The sequence below is a fragment of the Notolepis coatsorum genome (assembly GCF_963971535.1).
Source record: "Notolepis coatsorum genome assembly, chromosome: 15".
In the NCBI taxonomy this organism is placed as follows: Eukaryota; Metazoa; Chordata; class Actinopteri; order Aulopiformes; family Paralepididae; genus Notolepis; species Notolepis coatsorum.
In genome coordinates, this window is record NC_140179.1 from 77,624,512 (window position 1) to 77,642,486 (window position 17,975).

Consider the following 17,975-nt stretch of genomic DNA (forward strand, 5'->3'; position numbering starts at 1 on the left):
TATATTCATATTCAAAACGGAAATGTACAGATTAAAAAACAACCCGTTTTGTACATGTTGACTGGAAGCAACTCACTGACAATCGACGGGTGTATTAGACCCATAGCTATAATATACACTCGCAAATCTCACAGTCCCCCCATTGATTAAATCGATGGTGTACTAGCGCCCTCTGGCGCATTAAAGGGGAACTATTTTACTATTCCTGGCTCCGCCCATAAGCACTTTGAGTGACAGTCAGTCCAGTCTGTCTGTCTGTCTGTCTGTCTGTCTGTCTGTCTGTCTGTCTATCTGTCTGTCTGTCTGTCTGTCTGTCTGTCTGTCTGTCTGTCTGTCTGTCTGTCTGTCTGTCTGTCGGCAGCTAGAGGGGGGCGGGCGTTATTATGCAAATGAGGACCATCTGACGTCCCGAATACGCACATTTTCAGATGACTCACTTGAGGGAGGGACATTATTGTGAGATGAGAATTGGAAGAATGCGCCAAATCGAGAATTAGAGACATAGATCCTATTACTATAAGTCCACATAGCTAGAAAATGACCCTAAACACTGGAAAAGGTCATTTATAAGATAGTTCCCCTTTAAGCGATGGCGCAGAATGAGTTAAAATGCTTGATAATTTTTTTTTTACATTTTTTTTTTAAAGTCAAGGCCTGGAATTCCTTGAAAACAGCCCATTTCTTTTAACAAGGTGCTTAAAAAGTCCTTGAAATTCAAATCAACCATTCGCATTGAAAGTTTTGTTCATCCATGATAAAATAGTTCTGAATCAAGAAATTGCATTTTTTTTTATTTAACCCATTTTCTGCCGGGCATTGTACCCATTCTAAACCATCCTCTGCCAGCTCTATTTGTCTATGGAGATGTTCACCTTCTTTGCAGGCCTATAACTTTTTAAATTGTATTGCTAAATTGACATTACTATGGCCCATTCAACATCAATTATCTATCGTTCAGGATGTAGGAACGTTTTACTTTTTCATTCACACATTCATACAAAAATACGGTAGAGTATAAATATGTTTTTATCGTTTTCTGCAGTATTTCATAGAATGTGAGATATAGCCATAAATGCATATATTAGATCATCAAATGCAGTTTGATACCGATCGACGGCAGATAAAAAATGTCAACTGTACATGGTCCTAGACATTATGACTCAGCATGCGCGGATGAACGGAGGGGGGGGGTCGTTTATAATTCCGTGACCGACGTTAAATGATTAATATATTAAATATTAATATAAATCAATATTAATATGATTAAATGGGTGATATATTGATCAGAGCAGTTTGTATCGAAAATGGTAAAGAAAAACGCTGAAACGCACCCCAGTCTCCTCGTAGCGTTGGGTGGAGAGTGGAGCAAAAAGATCGCTATTATGGGATGTTGATCGATGCGATCCATTGCCGGGTTGTATATTACTAATACACGTCCAAATAATGTTGATTATTGAGTTATGGCAAAGATCCATATCCACAGTGTCTGTATTGAGCCCCGGGACGATCACTGAGTGGCCGGACGAAAATAGGGGACGGACCAAGCACTTCCGGCCACTTCCGGTTTGGCAACTCGTCGATCGGCCACGAGGTGGCGGTATTGAAGCGTTGCACAGTTGAGCGGAGTCCTACAGCACCAGCCAAGACTCCGTGGGTGAAATGTGAATACCATGACGAAAATATGAAATATTGATCTCAAAGACGCCTAACGGCGTCATTGGCAGATTACGCATGGCGGAGAATGACGTGTTAACACGTCATCGGCGGAGAATGGGTTAAAGTGTAACTAATCGTCTGCAATTGGTTTTAAGCCATAAATATTGGATCAGATTTTATTTTTTTTATAAAAAACTGCATTTAAAAGTGAATTGTATCTCTTTAAATGCCTAAACATAGTGCTTGGAAAGATACTTGAAAGTCCTTGAATTTCATTTTGCAATGTCTGCATACCACACACACACACACACACACACACACACACACACAGCAGGAGTGAGTAAAAATGGGTTGAGAGACAAAAGGTTTGGATACAAATGTGCAGGTACTTTTCACAAAATAGAAGAAACAACATAATACTGTCTCTCTCTCTGTATCGCTCTCTGCCCCCCCCCCCCCCCCCCCTCTGTCTGTGTAGGAGTTGTATTCCCTCATGTTTTCTCTGGAGTGGGTCAGAACTAAGTCCCAGATGATGGGAGCTGCTCACCTCATCAACGACTATGTGGAGTACGGACACATCCTGGACAAAGAGGTGAGCGGCTGGACAAAAACAAGCCTAAGAATAAAACACGGTCCGGGATATACATTTCCTATCAGGCGCGTTGGAACTTTAAATCGGCAGGGGGTGCGGCCTTTCTGAGATTTTCTTTTTCAGAACGCCGTGAGAATGACTTTGAAATAAGTTATTTCTAATGACCCTTTAACTGAAAATGACGTGAGACGTGAGGCAAACCTCACTCGGCTCCATCTCCAAGTCTGTATGACTAATTTCTATATCTGGGTTAGCTTCAATGTTAGATTGAATGTGTCTACTACAACGACGCTGTCATGCCTAAATTAAGACGTTACACTGCTGATACCAATTGTATTATCAATGCACGGCTAATTAAGTGTCTTATATTACATCGGTCCGCGACCCGATGGCTGGGGACCTCTGCTCCGTTATGCACAAGTTTACAGACTTTCGGAGTGCATATATTATTCAATGAGACTGCCAGCCAGCTTTTGCTCGACGGAGAAATACAATTAAAATTGTGACGAGAGAAGATCATCTCCCGATTCAGATGCAATTTAACACAAACGGTTCCAAAGATATTAATGTTTTGTGGCAACAAGACAAACGTCTTTCTCTGATCTGCATCCCCTTAATTGTGTGTATTGAGCCGTACCGTATTGTACCCATTCTGCAATCTGTTAAATAAAGTTTTCATTCATTCTCATCTCCTCTCTCATATTGTCTGTGCTTCAGATCTCCTCTTCGACACCGAGACAGAGAGCACTCAGCCAGTGGCCACTCCCCTCAGACGCAACTGTAGTATTTCACACAGCGAGGAAAATAATACAGTCGGGCAATCTAACAAGAATTAACGTATTTACAAGTGTGTCAGTGTAATGGTGAAGTCAAGTGCTTTGAGCAGGATAAACTTATAACGTTAGGTTATGACTATAACCAAGTTCTGTTAGCTAGGGGCGATGCTTGGCATCGCCTTCTGCACTATCTCGCGTACGTGCACGCGTACTGAATAAACCACAAATGTACCTCTAATACCAGTATTAGTCTGACCACACCCCTCATCAGCTTACCTTCATAAGCAGGTGTGTGGTCACCTGCTCTCCTCCTTCCCAAGCTTTCACCACAAGGTGAGGACAAGGGCTGCAGCGGCGTCCGATGCCAAGCATCGCCCCTAGCTAACAGAACTTGGTTATAGTCATAACCTAACGTTCTGTATCGCTAGTGGCTTAGCTTGGCATCGCCTTCTGCACAAGGGAGGCCAAGCGGAGCCACTTGGCTGACAAATACACCCCGCTGACAGCCCCCCAAAACCATCAGAACAGGGAGGGCCGAGCCCCCCCGACCCCCCCTAATGGAGGGTAGCCCCCCTATTAGGGACGTCACGGGAGGGCGACGGACCCGACCGTGCGAAGAGGCACTCAAGCAACTCAACGCACAGGGTGAGCAGACCGTGGCTTGACCCACGACTACACACACGCACAACCCGCATGCCACCCGGGAACGAACGGAGGAACAACCTCGTTACTGCCCCCAGAATCACGGGGTCAAGGGCAAACCCAACCCCGTGGCAAGGCCGTAGCAGCGGAGCACGAAGGAAGACCCAGACCCACCAAAAGGACTGGACTCCCTGGAATGGGGGCCCGGAGAAGTCCATGATGCCAGCATCAAGACCCCACCAGGTGGGCACGTAGTGCCCCGCCCCCCACATCGCCAGCGTATTCGGACAAAGGCCCCTCAGTTACTGCACCTGGTATTCCCAGGCGGAACCAACCAGGCCAGTAAGCCGAGCGGGCCCCGTCCCCCCAATAGTACACCGCCTGGCACACTGACCCTGCAGAATAGGCAGTCAGCATGGCCGTAAGCACACAAAAAAGGTTAACCAACGGAAGCAGGCAGCGCACCGGGGAAAAACCAGGCAACAGGCTGTTAACCCTAGCCTGGAGACTGCGGACGAGACAGGCGCCAGAGGGGACAGCTGAACACAGCCGCCCCGGCGGAAGGAGCGTAAGCTGGCGGTGTTGCATGACCAAGCCTCCATTTAACAACCCCCACCCAGAGGGGTCGAGGCAGAGAAGGCTGACACGATTGGCAGACGTCATGAACGTGCAGGGGCACCCTCAACCGGTGAACCCGGGAGTTGACACTGCTCCAACACACCAGGGAATCAACCACCTCGGTGTTACCCAATGCGGTGGTTGTTCCTATAACCCCTCAAGAAAAAACTCCAAAACACACCTGCGGGTATACACCGGCTATACCGCAGTACAAGTGTTTCAGTTTCCAAAAAGGGTTAACCCAGGCCTACGGGTCGCAAACATCACTTCGGACCGGGCCTGGCGGTACGGGAAGCACAGGGTCACCAGAGGAGGTCAAAAAACCACCCCCACAGGCCCCTCTTCGCCATGCGTGAGAGAGGAGCGAAAAACAATGGAGAACCAGCCCCTAAGCACACCGTACCTGGTATTCCCCGGCGGTCTCCCAACCAAGTACTAACCAGGACCAACCTGTGTAGCGGCCGAGATCCGACGAGATCGAGCGCGTACAGAATGGCATGGCTGTAAGCCATGACGACAGTGCTGAGTAAAAACATACCCAACCAGGGTCTCCATAGCGCTTAACCCTGTGACACCCAGACCGACCTGGCATTTTTCCCCCTGAAAAAAGCCCAAGTCCCTCAGGGTACCAGAACAGCAGATCTGCATCCCCGGCGGACAACGGGTTCAACTGATCTGGACCAGCGTGACCAGAACCAGTCCCGTGCCCTAACCACGCCGACATGCCCCAGGAAAAGGGCAGATATGCGTGTTGATCTTAACATGAAAAGAAGGCGCCACCCAGACGTCGGGACGAACCGCGCCTGGTGGCCCACCCCAAGGGCGTGAGACCCCACTACATATGTTCAGATCCATCCCGTCATCATCCCCCAGACATGAACGAGGATCCGTCGACAACCCACCCAGGTCATGGGATGTGGTCGCCGGAAGAGGAAAAACCCCCATCTCAGTTGCTTTATAAAAACGCTGTTTCAACCACAAGCAACTAAGGCGTGCCAGTCAATCGCCTGTTTACAGCGAGCTAGCACTATACGTGCGTCGGGACACACCCCCATCAATGAACAGGCTATTTAGACCTACCATTGAATCCCCAAGGCGCCCAGGGGAACGACAAGAGGGGTGTGACACTCCCTAACTCCAACACTTCTGGAATAGAAAGAAGGAAGCATCAACAGTATGTATCCCAGTCTACACAGCCGGGGTAAAAAATGTTCACATTTTTACATCCCACCACCCTCCCATAGGAAAGAGACGGGGATCCCCAGAGAGACTTCCCACGCGAGCTGTACAGATTGAAAAGAATATATTGCACCTCGAGCCATGTAAAAAACTGGTTTTAGGGCCTCCGGGGAAGAGGCACCGAACCCATACACACTCAATAAACGAATTGAATCGAATATACATACAATAGAAAAGGACCCTTCTAGAGGGTCCACTCACTTTGACAATCTGAGGAGGAAGGCTCTGTACTCTGATGGAGGCTTCCTCACATGGATCACATGGAAGAAGGAGTCCGAACTCACAGAAGGCCTGAGTAGGCGCTTGGTGAGGAGGAGCCCTGACCACCCCCCCTGAAAACAGATCCATCACATGGACCTGAACAGCACACGGAAGTCCTACCAACAGAGACGCGCACGGTGACGTACTCTATGGCGGGGGAATTCCTGCGGTGCACACGCCCAATATACCAGGCCGTGGGACCAGGAACTCCCTCCCCCCCCCCCCCCCCCCCCCCCCCGTAACGTGCCGAACCGCCACGTGACGGGAACCTTGAAGGACAGGGGGTGTACCCCTGACCGACAGAACAACGGGGAGAGGAAAGGTTACCAGTTCACCCCTTTACGACCCCACACCCATGATACGACGTAACGACAAAAAGAGAATATGACACAGTCATAGTCAACTCTATGAAGCGTTTCACAGCTCCACACAGCGCACGAGCTAACCTGCTATCTGATTTTTACTAAGGAAAAACACAGAATAGAGAGGGCTCTAAGAACCCCGGTCCAACATACACATGTGCTTCTGTGGTCAGTACAACCCAGTTGTAGGTCACATGACACACACAACCCATCATCATCACAATGAGAGAATACATCATTCTTGATTAGTATCGACCACAGGCCTTGCTAAGCCCACATGACAGCAACCAAACCAATTTCCCTTTAGGAAATAAGTTTCTCCAGCAGATTAGCACAACCTCAGCAATCAAGCTGAGAGTCACATCGTATCCCTACCACACAAAAGACACAATTAATGCACAACATGTCTGATAGGAGGTGATAAAGTCCCCAGGGAACCGGGGGGGAAAAACACAATCCTCCTATTTTACCCACAATACGGCCAGTTAAAACAGGAAAACCTGTTAATGTGTGAACTCACTGTCCATTGTCATTACAGTCTGAGAAAGAACATTCTTTTACTCACTCGTCACCAAGCATAGCTTCATAGGTTAGTTGCCTTAGTAGTGAGTACACGGTACACATAAACACCATGATGTTTCTCACACAACAACCAGATCAATACATCACGACCTGCACGGAGAAGCTACTGCCAGTGACAAAAACAGCTCACACACAACCCGCAACGTATCTCAAATGCATTGCAACAACACACGTTTTGGGAAAAAACACCGTCATTCACAATACATTTAGCAAGGTAAAACCAGAAGACGTGTTATGAGGGTCTGGCCAACCCCGTACCTGCCCGGAACGCAGATCAGCGAAGTGCAGTCACAAGCGTCCCGTGTTGTTCGATCCGGGCAGCGTCGCCGCTCCACCAGTCGCTACAGTCCTCTTTGTTGACGCAATCCCCGTCTAGGCTCGGGCAGGGTTGACGAACATCCCCTGTCAAGGATGACGTCGTGGTCAAAAGTGTAAAACATGTTAAAAATCAAAGCACGTTCAACAGAATAGCATCAAGCTAACGGCTGCTCCAGCCGTTCGGGTGCTATCGCTTCCGCTCGCGAGACGCCGATCTACGACGCACGCGATCAGGAGCGAGCTCCCGGCGGCGCGCGAGAAGCCAAGCCACCCCGCGCCAGGCCACCGACCGGCTAACCGTAAGCTATGAACATGTAAACAATGACATAACACTCACCCAGACAGGCCGCCGTTCTGAACCCTCCTCACTTTTTAAGAGAAAAGGGAAAACAAGACGTCAACACCGCTTCACAACGGTGACAATAACACGTCCGGCGGAATCAGCACAGTACCAACTGGCCTGTATAGCTGACTTTGAACATGAATCTGCCGCTATCGCACATTACATGCACATATCCCCTCGTGAAGGAATACTCTCATTTGGATATGAAAGATGGGGTCTTAACACGGTGACAGAGAGAATCCACTCGTCCAGAACACACAGGGATCACCAGTGTCAATGGTCGCGGCCCACTAGTTAAAACTATAATGGTCGCCAGACCAAGGCCTTCTGTCGCCTAGACGGCTAAACAAAGGACCCTAGCCTGGGGCCGGTTTCCATAAACTTCGTCTAGTAGCCCCCATAGCACTAACAGACAAGTGGAGCCCGCCAGCAAACACTACTCACCCAACCTGGAACGCACCGCTCCTCACAACAGCGGCATGTCCGACAGTTCAGCTGTGGCCTGACAGGTTTCACCCCAACAAACACAGCAAGGAACTGCAGTTGAGAAGCATGCAGCGGCGTGCTCCCAATACGAAAACCGGTGGAGGGTTTGTAGAATGATCATCATCTTCTAGACACTCCAGTACGAAGACAATATCGCCGTATTTTCTCGAAAATAGTGAGAGAGAAAATAAAGATATGATGTCAACGTATCCTTGTTTCCCAAGCTGTTCCTAATCCAATTTCTTCCATCATGGTGTCAAGTGTGGGGATCTACCGAGGCACCTCTTCCTTGTGGTGAAAGCGAGAAGGAGGAGAGCAGGTGACCACACACCTGCTTATGAAGGTAAGCTGATGAGGGGTGTGGTCAGACTAATACTGGTATTAGAGGTACATTTGTGGTTTATTCAGTACGCGTGCACGTACGCGAGATAGTGCAGAAGGCGATGCCAAGCTAAGCCACTAGCGATACAGAACTTATATTATGTTACAGTATATAAAAATACTGTTTTACTTTTGTGCAGTAACTGAAGCTGCCACTAGAGGGGGTGCTGCCACTCCCCCTGCACCCCCCCTTCCAACGTGCCTGTTTCCTATGTTACATTCTAATATAAAATATACAGTAGAAATATACAGAAATATACAGTAAGTGTAAAATTGTACTATGTTGGTTTAAAAGGAAAAGTCCAGGAAGATTAGTGAATGGAACCTATTGCCCACTAAGGCTGGGGAACAATTCTGATGTGACTCATTACAGGAAGTGAGAAGCACTTGGGTTTAGTCTCTCTTCCAAAAGGTCTCTCCAAGTGAACTGAAGTGTGCGACCGCTATCTCTGTCCCTCTCTGATTGGTTTAGCTACGAAGGGCTCTGGGATAGAAATGTCCGCCATGTACATATAGGGTTAGCCCTAACCCTAACTCTAACTCTAAGCATAACCCACTTTGAAAGAGGGCCAAAGCATAACCACTTCAAAGCAGAGAATATATATGTACAAGGCGGAAGAGACCCTTCGGAGCTAAACCAGCTTCGCTCAACCAATCAGAGAGGGTCTTTTCTTCTTCGCTGTATGCGGGCTAGCCAATCAGAGAGCGTCTTCGCAAACAGAGGCTATGAAAAAAAAATCACGCCTCTCAGAACAGTGAGGTGCGACCGCTATCTCTGTCCCCCTCAGAACAATGAGGTGAAGTGTGTGACCGCTATCTCTGTCCCCCTCAGAACAGTGATGTGCGACCTCTATCTCTGTCCCTCTCAGAACAGTGAAGTGTGACCTCTATCTCTGTCCCTCTCAGCACAGTGAGGTGCGACCTCTATCTCTGTCCCTCTCAGAACAGTGAAGTGTGCGACCTCTATCTCTGTCCCTCTCAGAACAGTGAGGTGCGACCTCTATCTCTGTCCCTCTCAGAACAGTGAGGTGCGACCTCTATCTCTGTCCCTCTCAGAACAGTGAGGTGCGACCTCTATCTCTGTCCCTCTCAGAACAGTGAGGTGCGACCTCTATCTCTGTCCCTCTCAGAACAGTGAAGTGTGCGACCTCTATCTCTGTCCCTCTCAGAACAGTGAAGTGTGCGACCTCTATCTCTGTCCCTCTCAGAACAGTGAGGTGTGACCTCTATCTCTGTCCCTCTCAGAACAGTGAGGTGCGACCTCTATCTCTGTCCCTCTCAGAACAGTGAGGTGCAACCTCTATCTCTGTCCCTCTCAGAACAGTGAGGTGCGACCTCTATCTCTGTCCCTCTCAGAACAGTGAGGTGTGCGACCTCTATCTCTGTCCCTCTCAGCACAGTGATGTGCGACCTCTATCTCTGTCCCTCTCAGAACAGTGAGGTGCGACCTCTATCTCTGTCCCTCTCAGAACAGTGAGGTGTGACCTCTATCTCTGTCCCTCTCAGAACAGTGAGGTGTGCGACCTCTATCTCTGTCCCTCTCAGAACAGTGAGGTGTGCGACCTCTATCTCTGTCCCTCTCAGAACAGTGAGGTGCGACCTCTATCTCTGTCCCTCTCAGAACAGTTAAGTGTGACCTCTATCTCTGTCCCTCTCAGAACAGTGAGGTGCGACCGCTATCTCTGTCCCCCTCAGCACAGTGATGTGCGACCTCTATCTCTGTCCCTCTCAGAACAGTGAGGTGTGACCTCTATCTCTGTCCCTCTCAGAACAGTGAAGTGTGCGACCTCTATCTCTGTCCCCCTCAGCACAGTGAGGTGTGCGACCGCTATCTCTGTCCCCCTCAGCACAGTGATGTGCGACCTCTATCTCTGTCCCTCTCAGAACAGTGAGGTGCGACCTCTATCTCTGTCCCTCTCAGAACAGTGATGTGCGACCTCTATCTCTGTCCCTCTCGGAACAGTGAGGTGTGCGACCGCTATCTCTGTCCCCCTCAGCACAGTGAAGTGTGCGACCTCTATCTCTGTCCCTCTCAGAACAGTGATGTGCGACCTCTATCTCTGTCCCTCTCAGAACAGTGAAGTGTGCGACCTCTATCTCTGTCCCTCTCAGAACAGTGAGGTGTGCGACCGCTATCTCTGTCCCCCTCAGCACAGTGAGGTGTGCGACCTCTATCTCTGTCCCTCTCAGAACAGTGATGTGCGACCTCTATCTCTGTCCCTCTCAGAACAGTGAGGTGTGCGACCGCTATCTCTGTCCCCCTCAGCACAGTGAAGTGTGCGACCTCTATCTCTGTCCCTCTCAGAACAGTTAAGTGTGCGACCTCTATCTCTGTCCCGCGTGTCTACAATTCGTAGCCGCATTTCTGCAGACCCCTCTCTGATTGGTTGAGCTCCATTTCTGCAGACCCCTCTCTGATTGGTTGAGCGAAGCCCCTCTCTGATTGGAAATGTACTACCAGATTCGCTTATAACGTTATTTCGCGTGACTTCGCGGTTTATTCATAACGTTATGCACATTTCACAACACAGCCAGCTGTCAGAAACTGTACATTGTAATGTTGTTATTTCGCGGCCTGCCCATTTGATGTTCCCAAATCATATTCAGAAAGTATCACAGAGACTTCTATTGACCAAGGAATTAGTTATTATTAGTAAGACACATTTCGTAGCAATTGACCACCAGACTCTTTCTCTTAATTAATATAAATGTTATATTGTAACTGTCTAGTTACACATTGGCTGCAGGCTGCAATTAAAACTTTGAATCTGAGAGAGCTCTGGTCAGCGAAGCCGCGAGCGATTATTATTGGTTTTTAATGACAAACCAATTACATAATCCTATCCAACATATGTGTAAAGGCACACACAACATATTCCAGTTAACGGTATATTTTTTTAATGATTCGTTATGGCGTAATCAATACTTCCATGCGTATAAATTGCGTTCGCGACCTCCATGTTTTGGGGCTATTCATCAGAAAACTCTGATCCGGGATTCGGCTCCCATCCGTCGGGCAACAACTGTGGGTTTTCAGCCTCTCTCTCTGGAGCTTAACGGAGTTTCGACTCCTGGCTAGAGGAGCTTGTCGCGGCTCATGCGCATGCGCGCGCTCGGCCAATCAGAGAGGGGTCTGCAGAAATGGCCTCAACCAATCAGAGAGGGGTCTGCGAAATGCGGCTACGAATTGTAGAGACGCCTCTGTCCCTCTCAGAACAGTGAGGTGTGACCTCTATCTCTGTCCCTCTCAGAACAGTGAGGTGCGACCTCTATCTCTGTCCCTCTCAGAACAGTGAAGTGTGCGACTTTTATCTCTGTCCCTCTCAGAACAGTGAAGTGTGCGACCTCTATCTCTGTCCCTCTCAGAACAGTGAGGTGCGACCTCTATCTCTGTCCCTCTCAGAACAGTGAAGTGTGCGACCTCTATCTCTGTCCCCCTCAGGACAGCGAGGTGCGCGGGGACTTCCAGGAGTTCCTCTCCCTGAACGGCCACCAGCTGGAGCAGCGCCCGTTCCCCGACGTGGTGCAGCTGGCCCTGTCCCAGCCGCACAGCTCCGAGGTCTACAGGCAGGCCCTGCTGCAGGCGCAGGAGAGAGCCAGCAGGGGGAGCCTCTACGTCGACTGGCTGTAGGTATACAAACATACAGAGGGGCTGTTTTAGATTAGATTAGATTAGATTGTACTTTATTATCATTATATTTGCATACAACGAGATTTGGGACTCAAACTTACAGTAAGGTGCAGTAATAAAATCACACAAGTAATAAAAGAGAAACATAAAATACTATACAAGAAACATAAAATACTATACAAGAAATATAAAATACTATACAAGAAACATAAAATACTATACAGAACATAAAATACTATACAAGAAACATAAAATACTATACAGAAACATAAAATACTATACAAGAACCATAAAATACTATACAAGAAACATCAAATACTATACAAGAAACATCAAATACTATACAAGAACCATAAAATACTATACAAGAACCATAAAATACTATACAAGAACCATAAAATACTATACAGAAACATAAAATACTATACAAGAAACATAAAATACTATACAAGAAATATAAAATACTATACAATAAAACAATGTTACAATACAATATACAAAATAATAATATACAAAATAACAATCAGTGTCAGACGGTAGTGGGTGGGTATTGCACTGTGGATATTGCACTTGGGGGGGTAGGATGTTGCACAGTGTGGGAGGAGGGGGGGGGGGGTGAGTTATTGGTGCATGTTGGAGTTTTGAAGGGGGGGGATGACGTCTGTCTCGGTACAAATGATGAGGAAGAAATGATGGAGCAGCTACTTTACCCTGTACACAACAATGTTACATTTAACAAATCATACACTGCAAATATGTCTAGACCAGTGGTTCTCAAACTATGGGTCGCGACCCAAATTGGGGTTGCGGGTAGGTGACAGCGCATTGGAAAGAAAGAAATAAAAAAATAAAAAAAATTATAAATTTGTTGTATGTTCTGGCAACATATTTTGGCTAAATATGCCTCGTCTTATAAATGTGTATTGATAACATAGTGCTGTAATTACATTTTCTAATAAATATGCATGATCAAGTTCAACAACGTGTGCTTTTACGTTGAAATTACGCGATACATTAAGTGTGGGGTCCCCAGGGGCGCCCAAGTGGCGAACCATGTAACGCGCTGCGTCGCGGCACGGCCGACCCGGGTTCGATTACCGGACCCGGCGTTCTGCCAAATGTCTTCCCCCCCGCTCTGTCTCCCATTCTTCCTCTCTCTCTCTCTACCGGACTGCCCGGTAGTAAAAAAAAAACTAGGGCTGTCAGTTTATCGCGTTAATTTGATTAATTAATTACACAGCAAATTATCGCGTAATGAAAATGAACTCAGAATTTATAAAAAAAAAATTTAAAGAATTTTTTATCTCATTCATTCCATAAGAACGTAGAATACACATTTACAGACTTTTTTTTTATATGGTCCATTTGCATGTTCTTGGTATCTGATTCTAGGGACATCTATGCATCTCAGGGAATGTATTCCCAGTGTCAGAAATACTGTCTGTTACTAGGTTTGAGTAATATGTAATGAACCAAATGAGAATATCAATTAAATTTTTTTTATCGTTGACTGTGAATAATACTATGCTCAAATTGACCAGACCTGAAAAATCTAAGCAAATTAATAGATGGAAGATGATTAAACAGAAGGTTTTGTAGATACAGTACTGAATTCTGCCATCCGGACACATGCTATTTGAAATATGATTATAGAATATCAGGCATAAAATGGTTATGCGATTAATTAGATTAATTAATTACAGGATTTGTAAAAAATCTACCAAAAACACAATAATTTTTTTTTAATTAAAGTGTCTGGTCCCCAAAAAAATTCCTAAATTAAATGGTGTCACGGTATGAAAAGGTTTGCGAACCCCTGGTCTAGACGTATGTGTGTAGCTCAAGTCAAGATAATAAGGTGCCCTTATTATGGGATGCATCAGCAGATCATGTTTCAACTATAACCACTAGATGCCCTATTTATTTGAGACAATCCAACATAATCTCTTAATAGTAAATAGTGTTGTGAAGGATCAGATTAAACCGAATATATATATTTATTTATATATATATATTTAAATAGTATTTGTATATCGTTTGATATCCCCTGTATATTCCTTGTACAATATGCACTGAATATCCCTTTAGTCTACTAAACAGCCCATAATAGTTTCATTCTACCATTGGACGAGAACCTGGCGCCAGCAGCCATACCCCTAGGTTCAAGTTCAATCGTGCCGCCCAACATGTCGTGGCAAGCCCGGTTCCGCGTAGGAATACGTCTGGCGAAATACGAATGGTACTATTTGTTCACAGCGCATATATATATGGCGCAAGTAAAGTAGAACTTTCTTTTAGTCCATTAGTTCTTTACCCTCCAACCGAGTAACAGACGCGAAGCCTCACCCACGACGCACGTGTGGTGCAGTAAGGCCTACTTGGCCTCAGAATAGGCATTGAGATATCGTGTGGATTAATAGTTGAATTGTCATAGTTTGGCACTATACCGTCGAGTTGGACGTATTCTATTAAGCTAATAATAGTCTATTTATGTATGGTGCATCGTCGGTTAGAGTTATAAAGTGAGCAGCACCCCCATCGTTCCTGACGTTATCTGGAGTCTTAACCAGGCTGGGCAGACCACTAGTGGTGCTTGCATCCGAGGAGCTCCGGGCCAGGACGAGGAGACCTGTACATTGGATTACTTTACCCGGACGACGGCGAGCCTTCCACGGCTTGGATTATGCTTTGGGTGCTTTGATTATTCCATGGATAACGGCCAACACTGCTGAGTGTTGGAACTACCCCCCGGAGAGGAGTCCAGGTGAGACGGCGCTCTACACCAGTGAGGTCGCCTCACGTCTCTCCGTTGTGGACCGGCAGCTACCGTCCACCAGAGGGTCCAGCTGTATTCATCTGCGGACCGAGGTTCTGTGGGCACCGTGTTCAAGACTTTGAATTCTCCCAAGAAATCGTCGGCCAGATGGGATACCGCCAGCGGCTTTTCTAACCCCCCCCTCCTACTGTCTTACAACCAGCGGGACCCCCCCCCCCCCCTTAGTGTATCCAGCTATAATCATTTAAGTACCATCGCTATAGTTCCCTAAAGAACCGGGTTGAATACTTACTCCCTGCGTAACCAGAGATTGGACATTCAATGTTGATTTACCTACGAATACTCATTTGCCATACAAGTCCATTTCAAATCATAAGTGTAAACAAGTGAACGTTGTATATACCTTTTGCTATATTAAATATTCGATTTGTACATTTGTGTGGACTTCGTTTCATCAGGTGGGAAAGTGTTCATCATATCTATATCATGTACTGGATGGCCAGAAGTTAAAGTACAAGAGGTAGTGGTTTAATAATACCATACTTAACAATACAGTCAGGGAATTGTACCCCTCAGTTACAATTGGTCCTTCGAGCCGGATGGTAACTAGTGTAATATTAATATAGTGTTATTAATATTAAAATGGCCTATGATGAACACTCCACGAAACGGTCCTCCTAACGTAGAACGCCCGCGGCGCAGACGACAGACACCTCAGTACTTAGAGGATTACGCTGTCAGTCAACTACCTAGCCTTCGACAAACGGTAAACGCGGTAAAAGTAGAAAGTAAAATTATGTCTGACCTTAACGACCAGGTTTCCCCGACCACAGAGGCCCTAGTAGGTTCTAATGTAACTGACCAAGCTCACGGTGGGGACCAGGAGGGAGCTGACATGCCTTTACCCCCCGCCAATACCGAAGAAGTAGTCCCCGACCAGCCCCGGGAGGAAGACAACCCTACAGAGAGAGAACTCTGCACGGAAGAAGAGGAGGAGAGCGCCGAGGAAATAGAGCTCCAGGACTCCCCAACGAGTACACCCAGGAGCGGCTCACACAGGAGCGGCTCACCTCCACAACCGCCTTCCCCCAGCGAAGCGGAGAGGATGCTACAACAGGCGTTCCTCGTCAGCCTGACAGCCTCTACCGAACGTGATCGACTTCAGGGCGAACGCGATCGACTCCAAGCACAGCAACGGAGCGAAGAAGAGCGCACACGCCTGGAGATGAGACGCCTTCAGACGGAAGAGAATATGGCAAGAGACCGGGCCGACGCCCAGCGTGCCGCTGCCGGTGCCCAAAGAGAAGCAGATCTCACCAAGCGCGAAGTCGAGCGCGACAAGTTACAAGCGCAGCTAATGGAGCAGCTGATCCGCAAGGCAACACCCTCTCCCTCCGCCAGGGGTTCAAGGAACTCGTCGAGACAACAGTCAAGGGCAGCGTCTCCTAACCGAGCAAGCGACCCTGAACTTGACCAACAGACCAAGCCTATACCCCCCGCAGACCCCCTTCCCAGACCGGTCCAAGCGAGACCCAGCTACAAGGAAGGAGCGGCATACACTGCGGAGAAGCTAAATCAACGACTACAGGATCTGGAAGACCTGATAGAGGAAGAAGAGGGAGAGGAGGAGAACCAAGCCCGACGACAGCACAGTACTCCACCGGACCAGGAGGTCCAGTACAGCCCAGGCTATACCCCCGCGGCGCTGCGCTACAGACCCCCGACTCTATTCACGGGTGAGCACGACGCACGACCAGCCCCGAGGAATAGCACCTGGACCAGCGGGCCATGGTACCCTGTCGGTACCAGCCCACAGAGAGGCGCAAGAGGGGACTCGCCTAGGAGGTCTCTCCCCCAACGCTCGCCGATGTATCAGCCATCCACGGCGTCATACATTGCCACGCCGTCATTTCCAGACTTCACCTATGAGAATCGAGCACAGTACACGGAGCTCCGGATGTGCTTAGAGACAATGATGGTGGATGTCGCTGATGAACGCCACAAGTATGCAATATTACTGAAGCACCTGAAAGTACCGCGAGCGCACAATATAGCGCTGGCCTATGCCACCTCTACGACCCCATACACAGCGGCCCTGGCAGCGCTGGACCAGAGATATGGACGTATATGGGATTACGTAATCCAAGAGATAAGGCATATTGATCGCCTACCCCCAGCAACAGACAATCGCTCATTAGACGACCTGTCAATCAAAGTGCAGTCCCTGGTAGGGATGCTGGGAGCGCAACGGGAAAAGGGCATGCATGAGCTATACGCCAACTCTAACGTCGAGAGGATTTTGGAGAAGCTGCCACCCGCAAGACAAGAGCGTTTTAGGCGGCAGAGAGACTACCGGGATCCTAACGGCCCCGAACCATCCCTCCTTGATCTAGCCGACTTCCTGGCGAGAGAAGTCAGCAGCTTACGACTGGATACGTTCGGGCGGAGCACGCCAAGCTCCAGAGAGGGACCCAGGAGAATAAATGATGGAAGAAGATCGGTGACTGTCATGCACCAATCAGAGTCAGTACCGAGCAGTAAGAGCCACAGCACCCCCTCGAGAAAAGAGAAGTGGAAGATGGCGTGCCCCTACTGTGAGAAAGAACACTGGCTGTCACAATGTGACCTGTTCACAAAGATGAATGCAGAAGAAGTGAGTCAATGGATAAAGTCCAACAAGCGCTGTTACCGATGTGCGCGCAGCCACATGGCAGCCGAATGCCGCCTAAAGAAAAGGTGCAGTCGGTGCGACGGAGCCCATCTAGATATACTACACGACAGTAACAGAAGACGGCCTTCACCTGCACCATCGAGCGGCACCAAGGCAAGTGTCATGTACATTGACCCCGCCAGCAGCAGCGGTGCCCAAGTGCTCTTAAAGGTAGTCCGTGTGACATTGAGCTACCAAGATAAAGTCATGGACACTTACGCCGTCCTTGATGACGGGTCAGAGAAGACCCTTCTGCTCGCGTCCGCTGCGGCCCAGCTGGGACTGCGGGGGAGCGAGAACGAAATGACGATTCGGACAATAAGAAGAGATTTAAAGACGATAAAGGGCGAGAATGTCTCCTTCACTATCGCAGCAAACGGGCAGCCAGAGCGACGGTATAGGATTACAAATGCTTTCACCAGCCAAGAAATAGGACTATCGCAGTACACCTACCCTATCGCCAAGTTGATGGATAAATATGTGCACCTGCGACAACTACCTATCCCGCTCATAGACGGCGCTACCCCGACCCTGCTGAACTCATAGTCCCGATTGACCGGGTCCATACAGGACCCCGAGGCTGTCCTGCAGCAGTCGAGACC

At 48.1% G+C, this 17,975-nt stretch overlaps 1 protein-coding gene across 1 annotated transcript in view; it reads left to right on the plus strand.

Moving 5' to 3' along the window:
• apaf1 (apoptotic peptidase activating factor 1) overlaps positions 1–17,975 on the plus strand; it is a gene marked incomplete at its 3' end in the record, with an annotated part of 195,041 nt that overhangs the window by 57,844 nt on the left and 119,222 nt on the right. Inside the window, exons 11-12 of the mRNA XM_084331049.1 lie at positions 2,135–2,248; positions 11,699–11,883. Of these exons, the coding sequence (XP_084187175.1) occupies positions 2,135–2,248; positions 11,699–11,883 (299 nt within the window). The remainder of the gene's footprint in view (positions 1–2,134; positions 2,249–11,698; positions 11,884–17,975) is intronic.